Raw genomic sequence first — 20,027 nt, forward strand, 5'->3', positions numbered from 1 at the left:
AAATGTATTAAAAAAATATATATATAATTTTTTTATTATAAAAATTTATAAAATTTGAAATTTATTTAAAGATAAATTCATTTATCCTTTTTCTTGACGTATGTTTGAAAATCGTCCTCCGTAACCAAAAACTACCTTGAGTCTAATGCTATCACACATTTTTCAAATACAGGGTCATATACCTACACAAAAATCACCATGCGGTTTAATCCCTCAAAATGGTACCAATCAACCCTCTGTCTCACGGCCTATAACAACCTTTATGTACATTGACATACAGTTTGACTTAGCTGATGATGTAGAACTTTATTAAAGTACGATGAAAAATAAGTGCTAATTTTCTTTTGTGTTGGATGCCGGTGAGTAATTCTTAGCTTTTTTTTCTTTCTTTTTTTTTATATATATAATTGTACATTTAAAAAAAAAAAAAGCTAAATGCCAGGGTGAACATTTGTTCAAATGTAAAAAGTGTAATTTGGAAAGTCATCCAGGTTAAATGTTCCTTAGACAAAGGACTTCACACTCCTCCTGCGTGTCAAAGTTGTTTTGGTTTCCTCCACATCCTCCAAACCAGAAGTGTATACATTCACTCTGCTGGATGTCATAGTACCATCTTAAAACATAGTTACTGCAGGGCCCCACATCCTGTTTCATGAGGCACGCATCTGTGAGCGGAAACATCAGGAAAGAGTCGATGCATAATCCTTTTATTGGCTTTACAGAGAAAAAAAAAGTAGTGGTCCAAATTTTAAAGAATCAGCAAAGACAGAGAAGCAATTACAGAGGTGGCTCATTTCTCACCATCAAATAATGCGGTTTCCTCTTTTGCCTGCAGGACTCGTTCAGGATCTGGAGATGGAATAAATAATACAAATGTTTCGGCATTTGTTTTATATTGACAAAGTACCTCGTGTGATCGTTCATTTCTTAAATGTTCAGTTTGTAATTTCAGTGTCAGTAGTGACACAAAATGAATTTGCAATCTGTTTACACGGCTTGATATATACTAATGGTGTTTGATTTGGGTTGGACTACCCTTCTGAAATCTACTACCCTAAGCTGGTTTGCTGGTCTTAGTTGGTCCCTCAGACTCATCAGACAGGTATGTTGGCTAGTTTTAGAGAGGTTTTGGGCAACTTCTCAGCTATTCAGGCTGAAAGAGAAGCAAGATTATAATAGCTAAAGGACAGATTGGCCAGGCTGGCAGACCAGCTTAAACTCAAAATGATGACAGTTTACAAAGATTTCTGAACCAGTGCACAGTGTTAGGGGTAATGAATTACAAGAAACGCAAGTAATCTAATCAGATTCAAGTGACTAGTAAAGTAATGCATTTCTTTTAAATTTACAACAAAATATTTGAGCAACTTTTTCAAGTAAATAATGCAAGTTACCCATGTTTGTTTTCCCATTTGTTGACTGACACCACATGAGACCCATTTTTTGAGAGGAAACAGGAGTAAAGTGCAGGCGTTGTGTGTGCAGAGTGAACATTTCTAAGAGTGGTTATTAATAGTTCTAAACTAAATGTGAGCAGGTATTTACTCGTACCACTTGCACAAAAACAGATTCAGTATTCCTCAAAATGAAATGCAAACGCTGAATATTACGCGAACCTGCAATAATGAAATATGTTAAATAATACAAATATACTTTATGTATTTAATCTCACTTTATTAACCAATGTCTTTGCTGCCCACCTTCGATGATCCAATTCAACCATCTAATAAGCAAAACATCACATAGTTAGTTAAAAATCACATTTCTGTTTCCTTTTTTCTTTCTTTTTTTTACTGCTGAAGTACAGTAAGAGTCTTCTACTTTCTTCAACTGCGTCTTCTGGAATCCAGAATGGCAGCGCAGCTGAAAGGTTTGTTTGAGCTGCGCCCTCTACTGTACCAGCGTGAATTAGCATTTCACTTTTGGTGTGAAAGGGCCTTTACATTTGCCAGAAATAGAACTTTTGTTTTTGTTTTTTGTTATTGAAAAAAACAAAACAAGCAAGCCAGCTCAGGTGAGAAACAATTAACGCAAAAGTAATGTAACACATTACTTTCAATAAGAGTAAATGTAATTAGTTACTTTTTTAGGAAGTAACTCTACAGTAAATTCGCCTTTGGCTAAGCCCCGTCCCCCTTAGTTACTGTTGCTACGTCCGACAAACAAACTTCATGGGCTCTGGTATCAACATGGCTTATGCTGTGACGGCTCTTCCTGCTGGAATTGTATCAAACTTTTATAAAGCAGCAAATAAAGTGTCCGATAGAAGTAGGCAAAAGGGGCTGCAATATATGTTCGAAGGCTATATTCACGACATACAGGTGAAACGCAAGGAACAACAAGTCATCCAAATAGAGGCAAAAGCATACCGGTCACAGTCAAAAAATGAACCACCGCATATCCTACTAATCGAGACGGAGTCTGGGACTAACAATATCAAGGAGCAACACTGTTCATGCAAAGCTGGGTAGGTCTCTATTCACTTCTATAATCGTTATTACAAAGCAAACGGACTACGCGAGTATAATGTTGTATTTATTAGCAGCGTGTGCTAGACGACACTTGTCCAGATTTGTCTTCAGTTTTGGGAAGGGAAAAAAACGCGCACACCCCTCCAACCTCTCTGGGAAACGCGTATCTGTGTTACAAATGCCCCAGGCACAACGTTTAACCATATTTTTGATAAAACTACGACGGCAATAGCCTGCCGAGACCAAAAATATGAGACGCCTGTGTTAAAGTCAATGGAGCGCTGTGAAAAAGTGTCGGACCTCTGTGGGAGCTCGTTCTTGGCTGCGCTGTGATTGGTCAATCTACATTCTAGGGTGTGGCTTAGCCAAAGGCGAATAGTAACGCATTCCTTTTAAAGTTAGCTTTCCCCAACACTGTCAGTGCAGTTACTTACTTTGTTTGCCGCAGGTCTGAAGGCATTCCTTTTCTGAACTAAAACGGTTACGGTTACCGTCACAGCCCCCGTACCAGAAGGGTAAACATGCATCAACTGCTTCTTTATAATACCACTGCTGCATATATTCACCACAGACGGATCCACTGTCACTGTTCAGGTGACAGAGACCTGAAAGAAAAATGCTTTATTACTGATAAGCCATGACAATGATGCTGGAAAATCATTTAAATAAGTAACTTTTAAATAAAAGTTTGCAGTAAAGTTGGTTTACGCACTAGAGGCGCAGTGATGTGAGCAGAGATTTGTACAGTAAGAACATACTGTCTGTGCGGTCAAGTGGAGACTTGACTAATGAGTCTCCACGGCCTGATGTCTGCTGGTCCTCAGTCTCCTCCTGTGCAGTGTCTTCTTCCTCCTTTTCCTCTTCCACCACCACATTTGGGTATACAGCAGGTGGCACAGGAATCCTAGGAAATAGCTTTTGTTTTGACACTGGGCACATAATGGATATTCACAAACAGTTGATTTTTGCACAAAATATTTTAACACAAAAATGAATTATTAAAATGGCACCTGCCTTTTTTCTATGTAATTACAATCTTTCTACAATTATAAATAAATAATAAATAAATGTATTTATTTCACATTTATTTTATTAACAATATATATATATTAAGATCCATGTTAATAAAATAATACATTACATTTATTTATTATTTATTTATGTAAATTCTATAATATATATATATATATATATATATATATATATATATATATATACACTGTATATATATATATATATATATATATATTATAGAATTTACATAAATATATAGATAAATGTATTGCAGGTTTCATTATTAAGCCGCATGTTATTAAAATCTTATTAAATAACCACCTGCCTCCTTTCTATGTAAATTACATAATATATAAATAAATTGTAAATAAATAAAGTATTTATTATTTTATTAACCTGCAGCTTATTACATAAGCACCAGCCTCTTTTATATGTAAATAAATAATAGAGGTAAATAAATGTAAATAAATAATATAATGCTCAATGTTCCTGCCATGATTTCAAACAAACAGATGTTTCACATTAGATGATGATAGAGCAGGGTTTGTCATTCGATACCTATATACAGGTCTCTCTGCAGCCTCGTAGTCCAAACGCTGACCTGGACCTTGTTGAAAACTACTACACTGACTCTGGAGTGATGGATGAGGGTAGGAGTTCACATTCTCTGCATTCACAAAGAAACTATATTAACACACACAAGTGTATACAAAGTCATCCTTAAAGGGACAGTTCACTCAAAAGCAAAATGTATAATGTCATGTTTTGGCACACAAAAATCTCCAAAAGGGATGTCAAGCTTTAAAAAAAAGTACAAAAAGTATTATATGTATATCAAATAATTTGTTTCTCACATAAATCTATTTAACGGCTTCAGAAGAGGTGGAATATAGTGCACAGTATCAATGACTTTTATGGGTTTTTTTGTGCTTTCTAAGCGACATGAGGATGAGCAGTTTTGAGTGGGTGAACTATTGCAAAGCTTAGGCCCTCAAATCTGTATTGAATGATGTCTAACACTTACTGCTCAGAATGTGGAAGAACGTCCTCATGAAGCGCTGTGTGTACTCCTGCTCTCCGTGTTTCAAGTGGCCCAGGTGAATGATGTGCTGTTCTAAAGGAAAGCTGGCAAGCTCTTCCACCTGAGTACTGCTGATGTGGTCACCCACCATCAGGGTGAAGAGAACAACACCCTCACACTTCGCCACCCTGGAGATAAAGTCCAGCTTTGCTCTGTCCTGAGATGCCATCTCTTCCCCAATGATGACCAGTACCATCTTGTTCTTGCGACCCTTTGGAGCCGTGAGGATGCCCTGCATTATGGCGTATTCCATCGCAGGGGCGAGTCTGGAAGAGCCTCCGGTTTGCTTTAGATCCTGGTAGATGCTTCTCTTCATTAGATCACGATCAGGGAACTCTTGGAAGCCAAATATGACTTTCACAGCAGACTGGGCTTCACTGTACGTAGAGCTCTGCTGGTAGACGGCCACTCTTGCATTACTGTCAGCCCCGTTGGGTCGACTGCTCACAACAATCTGATCTAGCACACCGCCGAGCACCTCCTTCACACCCTCGTACTCGTCGGCCAGGATGCTACGAGAGCCGTCCACAATCACCGCCAAGTCCATGTCCAACTCCTGAGGAGCAGATGCCAGGTTGGTGCCCTCACATTCTCTAGCTGGTCTGCAGGGATCTTAGAAGAGAAAAGAGTGTAGATATGACCACAAAGAAACTACGTCCATAGACCTCCATAGGATGTTCTGCAGAATTTAAACACACCCATCATTCACAAAGTTCTACACTCCTTGAACTTTCATTCATTCAATATTTTTGATTCATTTAATGCTTTCATCTACCTTTAAGAGTGCAGTACTCATAACTTTATTCACACATTAATTTGATGAGAAAGGTTGAAATCTTTGCAAATCTGAACACAGTTCATACATTGTACACTCAGGAGATAAATCTGAGACTTAAGTTTCATTTTCCACTCCTTTTAATTTAACCCAACTCCTCTCCTCGGGTCATTTTGACCCGAAATGAGTTTACTGTAAAATTTGTACAAATCAGGAGTTCGTCTGAGTGGTCTAAGAGCTTGATTAAAACTTTCACACTTGAAATTGGAATGCACAAAAATGACTGGGTTTTGTTTTTCTGGTTGTACTAAAAATAGTAATAAATATTTCCCTCGCGGGTCAATTTGACCCCCATAATGAATGAATGGGGAAGGGGGAAAAAAATTAGGAATTATTTTTTATTCATCAACAAAAATAATAAATACATCACAATCCAGAACACACACACATGCATAAATGAAGGCATGAGACTATAGAACATCCACAATGCAGAACACTCACTCACTCACACACACACACACACACACACACACATACTCGGTTTCGCTATCTTTGTGGTGACTCTCCATAGGCGTAATGGTTTTAATACTCTACAAACTGTATATTCTATCCCCTAACCCTAAACCTACCAATGACAAAAAACTTTGTGCATTTTTACAATTTCAAAAAAACAATTTAGTATGTTTATTAATCCATTTCCCTTGTGGGAACTGCTGGCTGGTCCCCACAATGTAGGTGATCTCAGGTTTTACTTTCCTTGTGGGGACATTTGGTATGGGGGGGGGTTCATTTTGAGGAATACTGAATATATTTTTTTCCTTACATATTTTCAGCTAAAAATAAGTCACAATGCAGACTGAACACAGATTTGAATTGGTTAGATTTGAACATTACATTGCAATACAAATTAGCATATTAGAATATGTCGGTTGTGAGAAGGAGGGAGAGAAATAACTGGTGCTTACCAAAGCAGATAACACAACTCTGGATCTTACTGAGAGTAGCATCCTGGTCTTGCAATCTACCCAGCACAGTGAAGATAAAACTCTGAGTTTCATCTGCCTGCATACAACAAAACATCCCACAAATTAATAGGTCTACACAATGGTACAAAAAAACTTTAGTATTCAAACTTAGTGTGTTAGTCACACAGACAGATCAATTAATAATTAAAGGGAAAGTGAGTGAAAGTGAAAGTTTTGATATTTAAGTGAACAACTTAATTAAATTTTGTACCACAGAAGAAAGTAGGTAAAAAGGTTTGTAAAGACACGAGGGGGGGTTAATGATCACATAATGTTTATTTTTGCATTAAAGGTGGGGTATGTGATTCTCTTTTTTGTAATTTTTTTCAAAATAACTTGAAATCCTATTCCTAACCCACTTACAGCCACTGAGTTAGAAGCACTGAAATGAAAATTAAGCAATTTAATCATCTGTGGAACGGGCAGGACTCGAAAAACTCCAGCCAATCATTTCCAAGACCACCAGAATCATTGGACAGTAAGTCCGTCAATCAAACGGTTGTACCACACCCCCCTCCCCCCAGCGCGCGTGACCCCCATCGTGCGCATACTCAAAGTTTGTGACGCATGCGCATCTCGTCAGTAAAGCCGGTTCCATGATTAGTAGTAAATCGTCATTACAATCTCTCGCGCATCTGAGTTGTCGCTCGTGCATGATTGCGCGTCCATGTTCTTCGAATGGGGAATGGGTGGAGTCAGAGCCGGCGTTGGAGGAAAGAAGGTAGGACCATTTGAATTGTATATTTTCAAAATCTGACGGTCGTTTTCCAAATCACATACCCCACCTTTAACTATTCCTTTAAATGATTAAAAATTAAAGTGTGCTTAACTTTACCTGAAAAGCTTTTCTAATACTAGGGACATTCCTCAGTCCGATAACCCCGAGCTTAATGTTCAGGGCTTTGTACTCTAGAATGGCCGTGGTGAGGGAGGTTGAATCCTGAGATTCTCCCAAGGAGAGGAAGATTGCAACTTTCCTCATCAGGACACCCTTTCGCACACGCTTCAGGACGTTTCTCCCCACAAACCGCATGGCAGCGCCTATGTTACGCCGGTTTGAAGTGCGTTCCAGGGCGATATTATTCACTGCATCAATAAGCTGCTTCTTGCGGTGATAGTCGTTGAAGCGGATCATGTATTTGGTGTAGGAACTGTAGGAGACCACAGCCACCCGAGCCCCCGTCGGGCAGCTGCTCTCTGCAACATTGATATTGTCCAAGAGTCTCAGGACTACAGAACGCATGCGTTCAAAGCCTTGAGGAGTCACATCTTCAGACATGTCCATGCCAATCACAAGATCAGTGGGGTAGGCAGGGCATTTTATGTTATCTAGAGAGACACATATGGGAGAGAAAAGTAATTTTTAATAATGGACATTAAATAAAATAAAAAAATAAAAAAAATTTGCTTCTCATTTCAGTGTCCTTTATTACATAAAATGTTACCTACTTTTGCAGCACACTGTTAAATAAAAAAAAAAAAAACATAAAAATGTCAGTATCATCATCATAATGTATTTAAGAATACATATTTTAAGAAAAGAAAAAAAATCGTAAATAAAGATTTCTTACAACAGTTGTCTCGAACATATGAGATCAGTTGACAGTCCTACAAAAGACAAACATGCTTTGCATTTAGACAACAAATAAAAATACTACCGTTTAAAAATACTACCGTTTTTTTAAAGAATAAAAAAATTTAGTTGGTCAAAATTAACAGAATTCTACTCATCAAATAATCCTGCAGATTTTTTTTTATTAAGCAGCACAACACTTCTCAACACTGACAATAATAATAAATTATATTTAAGAGTCAAATCAGCATATTAGAATGATTTGAGTGGACTGGAGTAATGGCTGCTGAAAATTCAACTTTGACATCACATCTATTAAAATAGAAAACAGTTACTTTAAATTAATATTTTAAATTATATTATTAAATTTTGTATGTTTTATAATCATTTAAATGTTTGGATTTTTGGCACATTGTGTTATTTTCAAAATCCTACAACTTCTTTCCAGGTTCAAGTATATATATGAATAATTTTACATGTTAAATACAGCAGTAGTAAAGAAAAACAGAAACTTACAGACATCTGTCTGGCTCCTCGTTGTCCTTTTGGGCCCTATGTGAAGAAAAAGACATTCTGTATCTCTTCAAATTCCCATGATCATATATTATGATGCGAATAATATTCCCATACCCTGTGTCCAGTCACCCCCTCGCTTCCAGGATCTCCAGGTGTTCCTGCCCTGCCAGCATTGCCCTGTAATCAGACATCCAATTAAGTCTGCTTAAGGTTCACAGAATGAGTAAGAAAATAAAGCTTGTCAAATGTTGTTACATACCCCTCTTCCCCTGTTGCCTTTAGGACCACCACCTCCATTTACTCCTTTAAAGCCCCGTTCGCCCTGATTTTCAAAGAAGAAACATTGTTCATTCATTAATAGTTACACAATTGAGAGATTATTTTATGAACCAACCACATTATAGTTAGTTACTGGACTGGCAAGTTATGGATGTGAAGTCACCTGTAGTCCAGGATAACCTGGGAAACCAGAATCTCCCTTAAAGAAAAGTAACAAATAAATAAATAAACAAACATAAATACATATGCACTTTATCCAGCTTTCTTTACCCGATAAATGGCAAAATAAGTTTCAAAAGAGCTATGTCTAAAAACTCAAAGATTATATGTTTTTTATATGATTATGATTATACATAGCCCAAATGTGCTATTTGAGAGCAAATTATTGCAGTATAATTCTATATAAACCTTCTGTCCTTTGAGTCCGGGGAATCCATAGCCATCTACACCATCTTTTCCCTGTTAGTAATAAATAAAAGCCGCGATCAGTTGGTTCATTTGTGCCTAACGTCAAATAAACAGATTATTAGACAAACTGTTGAATTGTTACATTTCAGAACAAAACAGATTTATTGAATGATGATGGATCAGGCCTGACATCGCAGAATTTTAGTAGCTTTTTAAAAAGTAAGAAAAAAAGTGACCGGCTGTCCTCTGGGGCCTGGAGGTCCGAAAGATCCCTTATCTCCAGGATCACCTGGCTGGCCCTGTGAGGCAAAAGTATGATGCGCAGGTTTAGCATTAAAGTAAATTTACTCAAAAATAAAAATCTCTTAAGGCCAATTAACACCGCACAGACAAACACCATGAACATGTTTGTTAGGTTTTGTTGGAACCCTGGTCGGGGCTTGTTTTCAACCGACTGAACATGTGCAATCAATGTTTGTTGGTGTCTGTTGGGGCAGTATGAACATGACAGTTATTTTTCATAAAATTCTACATCCAACGGCCAACTTGTTTGTTGGCGTTTGTCTGTGCGATGTGAATTGGCCTTTATATGACACTCTTTGTTTAGATAAACACAAACAAAGATTTCAAAGAAAATAATCCATCTCTGTGAGTCCATATAATTCAAGTGAATCGATACCGCTTGGTTGATGCCTGAAAAACCACAGCGATCGTGAATTTTTAGTATTTTTATTACACACACCTATCGTTTTGCTTTAGAAGACACTGATTCATCCACTGGGGTCGTATGGATTACCGTCACAATTGCTGTGTGTGGTCAGCCGAGCGGCACGCATTCAATGGCATTATATGGACTCAAGAGATGGATTAATTTCCTAAAAATCTTCGTTTGTGTTTATCTGAAGAAGAAAGTCAAGATTGCATATGGGTGAGTAAATGATGAGAGAATTTACGTTTTTGGCTGAATTATCCCTTTAAAAAAGCAGAGATTAATAAATGAAGAGGTTTTAAAAAAAAGGTCACTCACCTTCTGTCCCCTGGAGCCAATGCTTCCTTTAGTTCCTGGCCTTCCTGGAGAGCCAGGAGATCCCTGTGTAAAAGAAACCAACAAAATACCATTGATGGCCAGATGTGGTTTATTAATGCCAATAATAACCAAACAAAGTGGTCAATTCATTCTATTTCAACATGTACCTGAGGTCCAGGTAGACCAAGAAAACCTTTCTGCCCAACCGGACCAGGTGGACCGAAAGCACCCTGAACAGAGACAGAAAGACTTAAATTATAGGTGGCACAAGCTCAAAAAGTTGATAGCTGAGGAAATAAATGGTAGTTATTGATAGATTTAAAAATAGGATAATTTGTACATTACCAGTGGACCTGAGGCCCCAGGGAGTCCTTGTTGTCCTGGTTCTCCTGGAGGCCCTCTGAGACCCTAAACGCACAAGCAAACCAAGTCAATTGGTATAACTTCTGAAGTTGTTTAATTATTATTTCTACAATACTGTACCGGTACACCCGCTGAGCCTCCTCTGCCACCAGGACCCTGAAAATAAAGATTAAAATATCAACATAAAAACAGGATTCTTAAGTTAATGCTTCTGCCTTCTGTACTATAATAACATATTAACTTACTGGTCTGCCATTATCACCAATTTGGCCTGGAAGACCATCTGGACCTTGTTCACCCTGTTAAAAGAGGCCATAGAAAGAGAAAATTGACCAGAACAATGGAATAGATATACGTAATTGATAACAAAAATAGTCAACAGGGATGCAGTAAAATACAACTTCAAGTACCACCTTCACTATCAATTAGTCAGGTCTTTGTTCAGTGATGTCTGTTTATCAGGTTGTAGCTATAGCTAGACATGTAAACTTAAAAATCTAAAGATGTTACTGTTAAGTGTCAGTTTGTACTGAAAGTAAATAATGTCCCATACCTGTATGCCTGGACCGCCGATGTCACCTTTAGGACCCCGGGCGTTGTTGTCCAATCCTGAATTTCCCTGATAATAATAAAATGGATTAACAGGGGTCAAAATTCAGCCAAACTCTACTGGAACATCTGCTGTGTAAAATGAATCAGTGGCTGATCTTAAAACTGGCTGTTTTTTCCCATCAGTGCCCCACGATTCACTATTTTGCTTTAAGACTCTAGAGACATATTTTGTCAAATTTGGTAACAAAAAAGAATGTTAGCTGCAAACAGTTCTGAATTATGCATACTTTGCATACCAAATTTGAACAATCTGACCTGAACTGAATGATTTGCATTTGAAATCAATAAAAATGAAAATTCACCATTTTAATCAATTCTTCGCAGACAGTATGAACAGTGTTTTGTCACCTGAATGAGTAATCTATTAAGATGTTTATGTGCAGCTAAAGCCTACTAACCGGATCTCCTCTCAGGCCTCGTTGTCCTGGGGTTCCAGGGCTTCCTCTGATACCTCTTGGACCCTGTGGTTTGGGCACAATGAAGATGATACATATAAATGAATCAATGAAATTAGAGAACTAAAGAGAAACTGGATCATGTTTGAGACATTTAGAGAAGAATATGTGTAATGGATTTTACTGGGCTTCCTGGATCTCCTCGCCCTCCTGCGCTTCCCGCTGCTCCAGTTACACCCTGAGAAATACAAACAATGAAACAAAAATGCATCACTTCCACATTGTAAAAATAAAGGCAAAAGTAGATATTAACATTTTCCAAGCAAAATGTGAGATGTGCTTGCCGCCACAATACTTATTTTTATTTTAGTTTGCATTATATATATGTATTGACCTTCGATTACTCACTGGATGTTAGAAGTGCACCATCACTTTCTTACCTGTTCACCATCTACGCCATTTAAACCATCTTCTCCCTCTTCTCCCTGAGTAAGAAGATTAAAGAAACTCAAGTCATTAATAAGAAAACAGCCGTTACATCACTTACATTAACAAGACAAATGAAAGTAAATAAGAAAGGAGACAGGAACACAATTTATTTGCAACCTCAAAAAAAAAGCAAAAAAACCACAGGCTAAAACAAACCTTTTCCAGATGACAATCAAAGGCAGTAATCCAAATACAGACGGCTAATTACTGCTGTCTGGTAATAATTAGGTAGACATGTATAGCTATCTTCAAGTTTTCTCGCTCTCCGCCTTAAAGCTTTATGCAAACCTCAGTGTCCATAGCTTTATGAAAGTACTCACATTGTCGCCTCTGTAGCCTCTGCCACCCTGAAGAAATGAACAGCAAAAGATAAATGTTGCATTGTTTCTGCAAAAAAAGTCACATTTAAAACTCAAAAAGGTCTCAATAAGAGAACTCATTGCATTGTTACCTTTATGCCTCTTCTTCCAATGCATCCCTGATGTCCTCGAGTTCCATTCAAACCATGAATCCCTCTTTCACCCTGAAACACATATACATTGCACATGAAAGTCATAGGATATCAGTTTTTTTTCAGTATATATTCTTGTATTAAAAGAGTTTACATAGTTTAAAAGTGCACTAAGTTATTTTTGCTTTAAAAAATTATTTTACACTAAATGAATAGTACTTCTCACAAATACACTATATTTTAATATATTTTAAAATGTAATTTATTTCTGTGACAAAGCTGAATTTTCTGCATCATTACTCCAGTCTTCAGTGTTACATGATCCTTCAGAAATATTTTTAATATGCTGATTGGTGCTCAAGAAACATTTCTTATAATCAATCAAACAGTTGCGCTGCTTAATATTTTTGTGGAAACATACAAGATTCATCTAATTTTTTATTTTTATCAAGTCAGTTTATTGTAATTTAAGTTGAAATGACATAAACATCCAAGCTGATTGTATTTAAAAATTCAAGGCAGCAACTTTTACAGTGAGTGTAACATACACTTTGTGTAACAAAATGTGTAATCACTTTATGGACACAAACACCAGCAACAGTTCAAAGGGCATTGGAAAGTATCTTTTTTTGTCTCATGAAAGTCAATAAAAAAATTATAAATATAAATTGAAGAACTTACCGGCCCTCCTTCTTCTCCAGGGTAACCAGGAAGCCCTTTCAGTCCAGGTGAGCCCTGATCAGCAGTACAGTAAGACAAATTAAACACTTATCTCCATTTTCAAATATTGTTCAGTAAATCTTCAGTAATAGATCTTCAGCTAATCACCTTCAATCCTGGACGACCCTGATTTCCACGTGCTCCCTCGTGACCAGTGCATTTACACAACACGTTACAGCACTCCCTTGAGACAACTGTGTCCTGCGAATTGTAAGAAAGTAAGAGAGAAACTGTGACATGTTAAACAAGGCACTTGACATCCTGACATCTTTCTTCAGCACTCTTTAAAACTCACAGCTGTTTCCCTTTCTGCTGTTTCCCTTTCTTCTTCGAGAGCCTCACACTCCCACCCACAGGAAGCCATTTATTTACTCAACAGTCAAAACAATGTTTTAATCTCTAAGGCAAACCATAAGGCAGCAAATGTACTTCAATACTGTTTTTTCATGTAACAAATAAGGCCCCAAAATGTCTCATAGCAGTACAAATATGGTATAATATCTACTTGACGTTACTTGATTCACTCAAAGTGTCATCCTTTTGTCAATGATTTGGTTTAATGCCATTTAAATTGACTTACAATCTCCTTCTGCATGACACTGGCCACATTCTGCATGCCAATAGAGAGAAGCTGCTTGTAGCGCATCCCTCGACCAAACTCCAGTCTCTGCAGGTCAAAAGTGTTTTTAAATCCATCCAGGGCCACAGTCAGCAGAGCTTTTACACCTGTGTATGTAACAAAGGGAATTTTTAAACATAATTAGCCTTTGATTTGAACCAGGCTCATCTGGAAAAGTTTAACAGACAGTACAGTATGAAGTTGTATTTGTTGAAAAGCTATTGAACAAAGTACAAAGTTCCTAAAGAAATTGAAGGTTGTTTAGTCACAGTACCACTTGTCTTGAGGTTCCTGACGGCAGGCAGAAGATCCTCAACTGGCTCATCCAACCCATCTGTAAAGATGATCAGCACCTAAGAAGAGAAATCAAAGAAAATCTTTCTTCCTTGAAGAAAATACCAACTTTTTGATTGATTGGTTCAAGCTGGTTTATAGTGGTCTGTCTGTCTGTCTGTCTGTCTGTCTATCTATCTATCATAATGTCAATCAAAGGCATAACACTTTTTAATTACAGATATATCCTTATGTAATTACAGCCTGTTCAATTAGATATGGTTGGTTTGGTTACTGCTGTTCTCACCTTTACATAAGAATTGGAAGCTTTAAACTTCTCCTCAAAAGAGTGTAGAAGCTTGGTGTTAAATTTGAGAGATTGGGAAGTCTGCAGTGTCTTCACTTTTTGTACCACACCTTCACTGTACTCGTCGAAAGAAAAATCATCCAGCTTCTTTCCATCAGCATCAACCAATCGGAAGCCTACGTTGTTATTGAGAGTTGGTTGGGTGATACAGCACAAGTTGTGCACAACTGAAATGTAACGGATGATCTCAGGCAGGTAGGCCTGCAGCTTTTTCTGGTCACTAAAGATTGAGCGAGAACTTGAACTGGTGCGGGAGTTATCAAATCCGATGCCAATGTCAACAGTACAACCTAAACAAAGAGAAATAGAGTTCATGTGTGATAAGGATAAGTTGAATGCTAATCAAAAATTCATAAACCAATAATAATTGTCATGCCATGGCTTATAAGGCTGATAATAAAGTTATATCCTGTTTTGTCTACTTAAATCATAAATAAAACCTAAAAAACTTTAATCAATCATTCTAAATGCTACAAGTAAATAGCAAAGATAATAGCAAAGGTAATCTAAATGTAAAAACTGAAGACACAAACATGCATAACCTATAACCTGCACCAGTATGGGACAAATATACTGTGCATTCCTAGTTTGGTATTTCTCTTCAAGGTATACTCCAGGTTATTTTCAATGTACTAAAATTGGTTACTGTATCTCTGAGTAACCAATATGGTACCAATATACTGTGCATTCTAGTTTGATGTTTCTCTTGAAGGAATATTCCAGATTATCAATTTAATATCACACATAGAAACATTGGCACCTCTACTCACTTGGTTGTTGGAGTAGAGGTTCAGGAATGCAAAGGCTATCAACAAATGTTGCTATTGTCAGATTAAGGTAGTTGAAGTTCTGCACTTTGAATAACCTATCCGGTGACCCGGCAATATAGCTAAGCTGTTGCATTGAGACATCCCCAATTCCAATCACAAAAACATTAATTTGCAGGCGTCGGAGATCATCTGCTGCTTCGTTCACTCTGTCTGATGAAACGCCATCAGTGATGAGTACGAGATTCTGTGGTACGTTGTTCTGTCTGCGACTCCCTTTGCTTTCCTCGAAGAATTCCACAACGTTACGCAGAGCTTTTCCAATGTGTGTCCCTTCTTTAATTTGCGTGATTTTTCGAATTGCTGATTTCACCCCATCTGCATCTTTATACTCATTCAAGTAGAACTCTTTCTGATATAAGTTGCTGAACTGGGCTACACCGATTCTGAAAAGTTCTGGAGTAATACGGAGCTTGTCCACAGCATTTAGCAAGAAATCAATCATAGTTTTCCATGACTCCTCATTGATGCTTTCAGATCCATCAATCAGAAACACCAGGTCAGCGACCACGCTCTGGCATTCTGTAAGACAGAACAATCAAATGAGATGAGCCAAAACTGATCATGTTGATAAATCTGAGATCTAACTAAGTCATTCACGTGAAGAAAAAAGCTTTCACCTGGTTTGGTTGCTTTGCAGATGACACCTGAGATGTTCTTCTGCAGATCTTGAAGGGCCAGGTAATTATTAACATGGAAGATTTTGTTTTTGTTCTTGGTAATCATCTCCAGCTCACTATCTTGAGCTCTGGCCACTCCAATTCCATACACATTTATATGTTTGGCTGTAAACTCATCAGCCCGTGCACGTAGGTCTTCCCGGTCTCTAGCATCACCGTCCGTGATCACGAATAGCATCTGAGGGACGCCTCGTTTCTGGCGCCCACCATTTGCTTCATTGAAGTAAGCGAGCGAGTATCCAAGAGCTTTTGCAGTGTAGCCGTTTCCAGGTGGGGACTGAAAGGATGTTATAGCCTCCAGTAACTGACGTTTACTTGTGTGCTGGTTTAAAGAGAATTGATTCGTAGTGTCGGAGTAGACAATCACGCCAATGCGAACTAGACTGTCCCCTATCTGTGTGCTGTTCACCACAGAAATTAAAAAGTTTTTAATGTTTTCAAAATCTTGAAAACGAATCTTTCTGGTGCACTGCACCAAGAAGATCACATCTGCCAACTGTGCGCTCTGACAACCTACTGGAAAAATGAGAAGAAAAAAAATCATGTAATCTGGTCCAAGTTGGTTTATTCTAGTGCTTGCTTGATGCTGGCCATAGCTTTGTTGCTCAACAGCAAAAAGTTTTAGTCAACCAACATGGTTAAATTTGAGTGAAAACGGGTAACTAATGCGGTGAAGAACTGCAATTCAAATGTGAATTTAAGGAAGTAGAATTCATATAATTATAATAAATATATAATTTTCAACTAAAGGAAGGTTCATCAAGATAAACTTTGAATATTAGATTGGCAAAGTCTTGTCTGAAAGTTTAAAAGTTAATTTATATTCAAACATGTACGTTTAATGAACTTTCAATTTATTAATTTCTCAAAATGATATTACCTGTTGCATTTCTTGGAATTATAAATCTGCAATTTACAACTTTATCTCAATCCAATTCAAATTCTAATTCTAATTCAACTTCCTGTGGAATGCACATTCCAACTCATGTAATGAAAGAGAGCAATTCAAAATTTGACCAAACCCTGAATAAACAGCATACAAAACTCTTTTCAACAGGGATGTGCGGTAAATGTGCCATACAGTAACATTTTATGATTCACCTGTGTCAGGGCTGCAGAGCTTGAATTGGAGGTTTTTCTCAATGGACTGAAGTGCATCGAAATCCCTCTCCACGTACACTTTATCTCGAGTTCCACTGATTTCCCACAACTGTGTGGCGTTTATGCTGCCCACACCTATTGAGAAGATGGTGACACCCTTGTCTCTGATGGCCTTGGCAGGTAAGGCGACAGCATCATGAGCTTCCCCATCTGTGATAACTATGAGGAACTGTGGGACATCAGGCCGACCACCGTTGGGTGCATCAAAATACTTTGAAATAAACGATAGTGCATCTCCTGTGTATGTGTCCCCGGTTAACTGTGTAATGCTGTTAATCGCTTCTTCTACTTCATCTTTGTTATAGAACCTATTTAGGGCAAATTGGTCCTGTGGTTTATTGCTAAACTGGACCACACCAATGTGCACATTATCTTCTCCGATGACAGTACCATTTACAACTTTGGTAATAAAAGTCTTCATTGATGTAAAATCTGGGCCGTAAATGCTAGAAGAACCATCAATCAAAAACATGATATCTGCCACCCTGTTCTTGCAGGCTAAAGAAAGTAGAAAAGAAAAAAGAAAAAATTATTTACTTCACCAGTTTTTTCATCTTGCTTTCTAGTAAATATATGTATAACATACTTAGAATTAAAAATGAAATAGAAATTGTGTGAGATAAGACTGGTTGTCAAAGAATATACGCTACTATTCAAAATATTGGGGTCGGTAGGATTTTAAAATGTTTTTGCAATAATTGGAATCTCTTGCAAGGCTGCATTTATTTGATCAAAAATACTGCGAAAATAGTATTATTCTGAAATATAATTGCAATTTAAAATACATTTTCTAATTTAAAACCAATTTTATTTTAATATATTTTAAAATGTAATTTATCCCAGTGATGGCAAATTAAAAGCTGAATTTTCAGCATCATTACTCTTATTTTAGTATTTAGTGTCACTGTCACATGGTACTTCCGAAATCATTCTAATATGCTGATTTGGTAATCAAGGAACATTTCTTATTATTATTTATACTGAAAACATTTGTGCGGCTTAATATTTTTGTGGAAACTGTGAATTTTTTCCCCCTGAATTCTTATGTTCAAAAGAACAGCATTATTTGAAATAGAAATCTTTTGTACATTTACATTTAATCATTTAGCAGACGCTTTTATCCAAAGCGACTTACAAATGAGGAGAACAATAGAAGCAGTTAAACTAACAATAGGACAACAATATGTAAGTGATATGACCCTTCCCAGTTTAGTCTAATGCAGTATATGTATTTTTTTTTTAAAGATATAGAATCGAATAGAAGAGAAGTACGGAGCCCCCCTAGTCCCACTTTGTCAAAAAATGTTATTATAACTATCTCGTGGCCTCAAGATAAGTAACTCGTGGCCTCAAGATAGTATCTCGTGGCCTCAAGATAGTAACTCGTGGCCTCAAGATAAGTAACTCGTGGCCTCAAGATAGTATCTCGTGGCCTCAAGATAGTAACTCGTGGCCTCAAGATACTATCTCGTGGCCTCAAGATAAGTAACTCGTGGCCTCAAGATACTATCTCGTGGCCTCAAGATACTATCTCGTGGCCTCAAGATACTATCTCGTGGCCTCAAGATAGTATCTCGTGGCCTCAAGATACTATCTCGTGGCCTCAAGATACTATCTCGTGGCCTCAAGATAGTATCTCGTGGCCTCAAGATAGTATCTTGAGGCCACGAGATACTATCTTGAGGCCACGAGATAGTATCTTGAGGCCACGAGATAGTTATAATAAATTTTTTTGACAAAGTGGGACTAGGGGGGCTCCGTAGAGAAGAGAAAAGAAAGTGTTAGTATAAATGGATCAAGTGTTGCGGAAAAATATGCGTCTTCTTCAGCCGCCTCTTGAAAATGGCTACGGACTCAGCAGCTCGGGTTGAGTTGTAACATTTGCAAATATCTTTACTGTCACTTTTAATCAATTTAATGCATCCTTGTTGAATAAAATAATTTATTTATTTTTAAAAAGACCTCAAACTTTTGAAAGGTAGTGTATCTTTAATTCATCTTTTAATATGTTTGTCAAAATGTAGCTTGTTTTAAACCAGTCAAAAATAGATAATAAAATGTGTTTTTTGCAGTATATCTATGACTGTTTAGTCTTACCCTCTTGTGAGCAAATATCTGTGACAATTTCGCCCTTGAGAGCATTCAGGGCATCATAGTTGGTCACATAGAACTTCTTAGTTTCATCAGTCGTCATCTTCAAGAGCTCATCCTGGTTGGCATCCTTAACTCCAATGGCATAAACTGAAACACCTTGAGTCCTCAGCTCTGCCGCTGGTTCACTCACGTCATCTTGGGATTCCTTATCAGTTATGACAATGAGAATCTCCTGCACCTTAGCCGGACGGGACTCTCTAGCCTGATTAAAGAGATCGGCCACAAAAGTTAGTGCTTTGCCTGTCTCTGTGCCTCCATTGGGTCGAATGATGTTCTTAACAGCTGCTTCTAAAGAGGCTCTGTTTTTGTGCTCTCTCAGGCTGAATTGCAGAGTCAGGCTGAATTCACGGTCGACTTTAACAACTCCCACGCGAACTTGATTTGGTCCGATGTTGAATAATTGCAGAGAGTCTAGGATCAATTTCTTCACATCTTCAAAGTCGGCACGAGTGCTGCCAGAGTTGTCCAACAAGAAATAAATGTCTGCTTCCTCTGTGTTCACACATCCTAAAAGTGAGGATTAAATTACATGGAATTATGAGTAGGGGGAAACAAAGGCTGTTGCAACATACAAAATTTCTTTTTGAACTAAAGCATAACATTCAGCACAAGTTCGGTAAATTATTGTAATATTAAAAATAATTATCATGTGAACTTCGTTATTTTCTATGGTACTGAACCTGCATGTTATGTTATGTGTGATAAATGTATACTTAATGTATCAATGTACTTAGAGGGCTTGTATGT

The 20,027-nt window shown here is 37.5% G+C and overlaps 1 protein-coding gene across 1 annotated transcript in view; it reads right to left on the reverse strand.

The window, feature by feature from the left end:
* Positions 1-425: 425 nt before the first annotated feature.
* Positions 426-20,027, reverse strand: part of col6a4a (collagen, type VI, alpha 4a) — a 29,921-nt gene continuing 10,319 nt past the window's right edge. Inside the window, exons 6-41 of the mRNA XM_056270904.1 lie at positions 19,224-19,787; positions 17,067-17,624; positions 15,906-16,481; positions 15,229-15,807; positions 14,399-14,748; positions 14,093-14,171; positions 13,780-13,925; positions 13,308-13,400; positions 13,161-13,214; positions 12,480-12,551; positions 12,349-12,375; positions 11,980-12,024; positions 11,724-11,777; positions 11,543-11,605; positions 11,086-11,151; positions 10,778-10,831; positions 10,653-10,688; positions 10,515-10,577; positions 10,337-10,399; positions 10,170-10,232; positions 9,379-9,441; positions 9,143-9,193; positions 8,898-8,933; positions 8,715-8,777; positions 8,570-8,632; positions 8,456-8,491; positions 7,938-7,974; positions 7,816-7,827; positions 7,202-7,695; positions 6,307-6,403; positions 4,510-5,178; positions 4,044-4,152; positions 3,230-3,375; positions 2,906-3,076; positions 802-849; positions 426-665 (exon numbers count right to left, since the gene is read on the reverse strand). Of these exons, the coding sequence (XP_056126879.1) occupies positions 493-665; positions 802-849; positions 2,906-3,076; positions 3,230-3,375; positions 4,044-4,152; positions 4,510-5,178; positions 6,307-6,403; positions 7,202-7,695; positions 7,816-7,827; positions 7,938-7,974; positions 8,456-8,491; positions 8,570-8,632; positions 8,715-8,777; positions 8,898-8,933; positions 9,143-9,193; positions 9,379-9,441; positions 10,170-10,232; positions 10,337-10,399; positions 10,515-10,577; positions 10,653-10,688; positions 10,778-10,831; positions 11,086-11,151; positions 11,543-11,605; positions 11,724-11,777; positions 11,980-12,024; positions 12,349-12,375; positions 12,480-12,551; positions 13,161-13,214; positions 13,308-13,400; positions 13,780-13,925; positions 14,093-14,171; positions 14,399-14,748; positions 15,229-15,807; positions 15,906-16,481; positions 17,067-17,624; positions 19,224-19,787 (5,873 nt within the window). The 3' untranslated portion in view covers positions 426-492. The remainder of the gene's footprint in view (positions 666-801; positions 850-2,905; positions 3,077-3,229; positions 3,376-4,043; positions 4,153-4,509; positions 5,179-6,306; positions 6,404-7,201; positions 7,696-7,815; positions 7,828-7,937; positions 7,975-8,455; positions 8,492-8,569; positions 8,633-8,714; positions 8,778-8,897; positions 8,934-9,142; positions 9,194-9,378; positions 9,442-10,169; positions 10,233-10,336; positions 10,400-10,514; positions 10,578-10,652; positions 10,689-10,777; positions 10,832-11,085; positions 11,152-11,542; positions 11,606-11,723; positions 11,778-11,979; positions 12,025-12,348; positions 12,376-12,479; positions 12,552-13,160; positions 13,215-13,307; positions 13,401-13,779; positions 13,926-14,092; positions 14,172-14,398; positions 14,749-15,228; positions 15,808-15,905; positions 16,482-17,066; positions 17,625-19,223; positions 19,788-20,027) is intronic.

Source organism: Rhinichthys klamathensis, unplaced genomic scaffold (assembly GCF_029890125.1).
Source record: "Rhinichthys klamathensis goyatoka isolate OS25496 unplaced genomic scaffold, OSU_Roscu_1.1 h1tg000309l_1, whole genome shotgun sequence".
NCBI lineage: Eukaryota > Metazoa > Chordata > Actinopteri > Cypriniformes > Leuciscidae > Rhinichthys > Rhinichthys klamathensis.